Source organism: Meleagris gallopavo, unplaced genomic scaffold, assembly GCF_000146605.3.
Source record: "Meleagris gallopavo isolate NT-WF06-2002-E0010 breed Aviagen turkey brand Nicholas breeding stock unplaced genomic scaffold, Turkey_5.1 ChrUn_random_7180001933335, whole genome shotgun sequence".
NCBI lineage: Eukaryota > Metazoa > Chordata > Aves > Galliformes > Phasianidae > Meleagris > Meleagris gallopavo.
The window spans coordinates 18,462-22,027 of record NW_011195367.1 but is presented as its reverse complement, the minus strand read 5'-3'; the positions used below and the strand labels follow the sequence as shown (position 1 = coordinate 22,027).

At 60.2% G+C, this 3,566-nt stretch overlaps 1 protein-coding gene across 1 annotated transcript; it reads right to left on the bottom strand.

Annotated features, from left to right (window-relative positions):
• Positions 1-3: 3 nt before the first annotated feature.
• On the bottom strand, positions 4-3,560 carry LOC116217749 (neuroblast differentiation-associated protein AHNAK-like; the record flags this gene model as incomplete). Its single annotated transcript, XM_031557673.1, has 5 exons — positions 3,435-3,560; positions 3,224-3,269; positions 575-3,129; positions 153-251; positions 4-65 (listed from the first exon to the last, which is right to left on the bottom strand). Coding segments are annotated over exons 1-5 (2,847 nt in total), but the record flags the coding sequence as incomplete, so codon positions are not given.
• Positions 3,561-3,566: the final 6 nt, after the last annotated feature.

Genomic DNA, 3,566 nt, shown 5'->3' with positions numbered 1-3,566 from the left:
GTGGTAGAAGCACTGCGTTGGCTCCTCGGGGTCCCAAGCTGGGGTTGGGTCTGGGGGACAGCAGCCTTGGGGACAGGGAGGGTGATGTGGGGGCTTGGGGGGGTGACACAGGGGTCCCTGGGGAGGGCAATAAGGGGGTCCGGGTCACCTACCTTGGGTTGAGGGTGGTAGGAAATTCTGTGTAGGGGGCAGGAAGTTCTGTGTGGAGGGCAGGAAGTTCTGCGTGGAGGCGAGGAAGAGGTCCGGGTCATCTGGGGGGGGAAGGGAAGAGCCCTGAGGAGGGGGTTCCAGTGACAAGGTGGGGTGACCGAGGAAGGGGGGCACGGTGACAAGGAGGGGAGCTGGGTGAGCAGGGAGGGGGGCAGATGAGCAGGGAAGGGGATGAAGGTGTCTGGACGGGGACTGGGGTGACAAAGTGGGGTCCCAGGTGAGTGTGGAAGGGACCCAGGGGACACAGATGGCACCCAGGGGACACAGGTGGCATCCAGGGGACCGTGGAAGAGAACGAAGGTGTCTGGAAGGGGACCGAAGTGACGAAGGAGAGAAGCAAATTGAGCAGAGCCACCCCACTCACCCTCAGCTTCGGTGTCACTCTCTGTCACATCCGTGTCCCCATTGGGACGATGCTGCCCATCAACAGCGAGGCCCAAATTTGGGGCTGGATCCGGAGATTTTGGGGCCGGAGCCGCAGCTGTACCACTGCCCACCCTCGAGGTCTCCCCACCGTGTCTCTGCGTCCCACCGCTGGGTTTGGGGCTCTCCATCTCTGTATCTGGGGCTGAACTGTGCCGTTTTGGGGCGGTTCCTCCCACACCTCCATCACCGCACGGTTCTGGGGGCAAACTCTGCCTTTTTTGGGTCGATTTCCCACGTTTTGGGTTCATCTGCCCCACATCGGCACCGCCGCTCATCGCCGCGCTCCCAACATTTGGATTTCGGGGTCGGATTCGGCTCCGGAGGCTCCGAATGTGGGGAGTGGGAGCCACCTCCTCCCCATCGGTGTCACTGCCACCCTCAGGGCGCAAGGGAGGGGAAACAGCTGGATTTGGGGCGGTCACCGCCACATCTGGAGCAACATCTGGAGCGGAGGCAGCCACGGCATCCGAATCGATGAATCTCTGCGTTGCCTTGTGGGTTTGGGGGGCTTCGACGCCACCGAGGTCCTCCACGTCGGTGTCACTGTCACCGTTCAGGGCAACAACGTCTGGGTTTGGGGTCTCCATCACCACAGCTGGATCCTTTGGGGTGATTTGGGGCGTTTTGGGGTTTTCCGGGTGAGGAACATCTGGATTCGACTCTTCACCCTCAACATCTGTGTCAATGCTCACGTCCACGCTCCGATCTCCAACCTGAGGTCCTTTAGGGTCAGGATTTGGGGTCTCCATCACCACAGCTGGATCCTTTGGGGTGATTTGGGGCGTTTTGGGGTTTTTTGGGTGAGAAACATCTGGATTCAGCTCTTCTTCAACATCTGTGTCGCTGTCCACCTCCAGGCTCTGAGCTCCAACCCGAGGTCCTTTAGGGTCAGGATTTGGGGTCTCCATCACCACAGCTGGATTCTTCAGGACACTTTGGGGTGTTTTGGGGTTTTTCAGGTGGGGAACATCTGGACTCAGCTCTTCTTCAACATCTGTGTCGCTGTCCACCTCCAGGCTTTGATCTCCAACCCGAGGTCCTTTAAGGTCAGGATTTGGGGTCTCCATCACCACACCTGGATTCTTTGGGGCGATTTGGGGCATTCCGTGTTTTTTTTTCAGGTGAGGAACATCTGGATTCAGCTCTTCTTCAACATCTGTGTCACGGCCCACCTCCACGCTCTGACATCCAACCTGAAATCCTTTAAGGGCAGAATTTAGGGTTCCCATCACCACAGCTGGATCCTTTGGGGCGATTTGAGGCATTTGGGGTTTTTTTGGGTGAGGAACATCCGGATGCAGCTCTTCTCCCTCCACATCTGTGTCACTGTCCACCTCCAGGTTCCGACCTCCCCTCTGAGATCCTTTAAGATGAGGATTTGGGGTCTCCATCACCACTCCTGCGCCAAGGAGGGGCTTTGGGGTGCCCACAGGGTCCCTTGGATACGCAGTGTCCTCCTCCACATCTGTATCGCTGTCGACCAGAGGCAGCTGCTGCCTGATTTTGGGTCCCCCAACCTCTGGATCCGGGTCTCCGCTTGGTGGGCCGCCAACATCTGGATCGCCGCCCACTGTTGGGGCCCGTTGTCCATTTTGGGGACCATCAGCCACAAAACTGGGGGAGTTTGGTGCATTTTGGGTCACCCGATGGGTGGTGGAGCACAGAACATCCGGATCCAACCCGCGGTCCTCCACGCCCGTATCGCTGTCCACCATCAGCACCAAACGATCCTCCCGAGGACCCCCAGGAGGTGGGCCTGGGGTCTCCAGCCCTACTTTTGGAACATTCTGATGGTTTTGGGGCCGTTCCATATCCGGATCTGCTCCGCTTTCATCCGCATCCGTGTCACTGTCCACCGTGAGCACCCACTGTCCGCTTTGGGAACTTCCAACCCCCAAATCTGAGCTCCCCACCTCCACGTCCGTATCGCTGCCCACCACGGAGACCTGAAATCCGTTGTTTGGACCTCGGGGGTCCGACTGGGGGCTCTTCACCCCCACCGTCACGGCACTTCGGGGTGCATTTGGGGCTTTTCGTCGTATTTTTGGCCGTCGGACGGGCGGAAGGAGCTCAGCCTCCTCCTTGTCGGTGTCACTGTCCACCGTGAGCACCCAGCGCCCATTTCTGCTGCCCCCCACGTCCGGATTTTGGGTTCTTTGAGCCACACCGGGGTCAGCGCTTCTCTCGAGGGCGGATTGGTGGCGGTTTGGGTGAAGAACAGCAGATTTTGGGTGCTCCTCGTCGTCCGTATCGCTCTCAATGCCCAGTGTTGGGTCGCTGCTCCTCCACCGCTCCACATCTGTACCCACCGCCTCCTCGGGGCTCAGGCAGCGATTTCGGGGCTCAACACCAGGATTTGGGGGCGTTTTGGGGTCTAAACGGCGCTTTTTGGGTCCCCCGACATCCAGATTGGCGCAGCTCAAAGTCGAGGAGGTGGGGAGGCGTTTTCGGAGCACGGGGACGTTGGGGGACACATCCGGCTCCTCCAGGTCGCTGCACGGCACACGGTGGGGTTTGGGGTCTCCAAATGGGGCCAAGGGGTTCAACCCCCCCCTCCTCCTGACCCCACTGCTGGGTCCCCACTTACCTCTCCGGCACCACTCGGGGGGAGGCGGTGTCTGTGGTGTTAGGACCTGCGTTGAGGGGCGGAGATTGTTATTGTAGGGCCTACAGGAACTCAAAACTGGGGGGAGGAAGGGGGCAGACCGAGAGGCCTCATCCTCTCCCCCCGTATCACAGCACCCCCACCCCACCGTTATGTTTTTGTAGGCCCTACAATAACACCGCCGTGCACTTACAGCACTGGGGGGGCTCCTCGTCCTCCGAGTCGCTGGCGAGGGGCTGCCTCGGCGCTGACCCCCACCCTGCGGGGACCCACATCATGGGGGGCTGCCGGAATCCCCCCTCACGGGGACCTCCGATCCACAGAG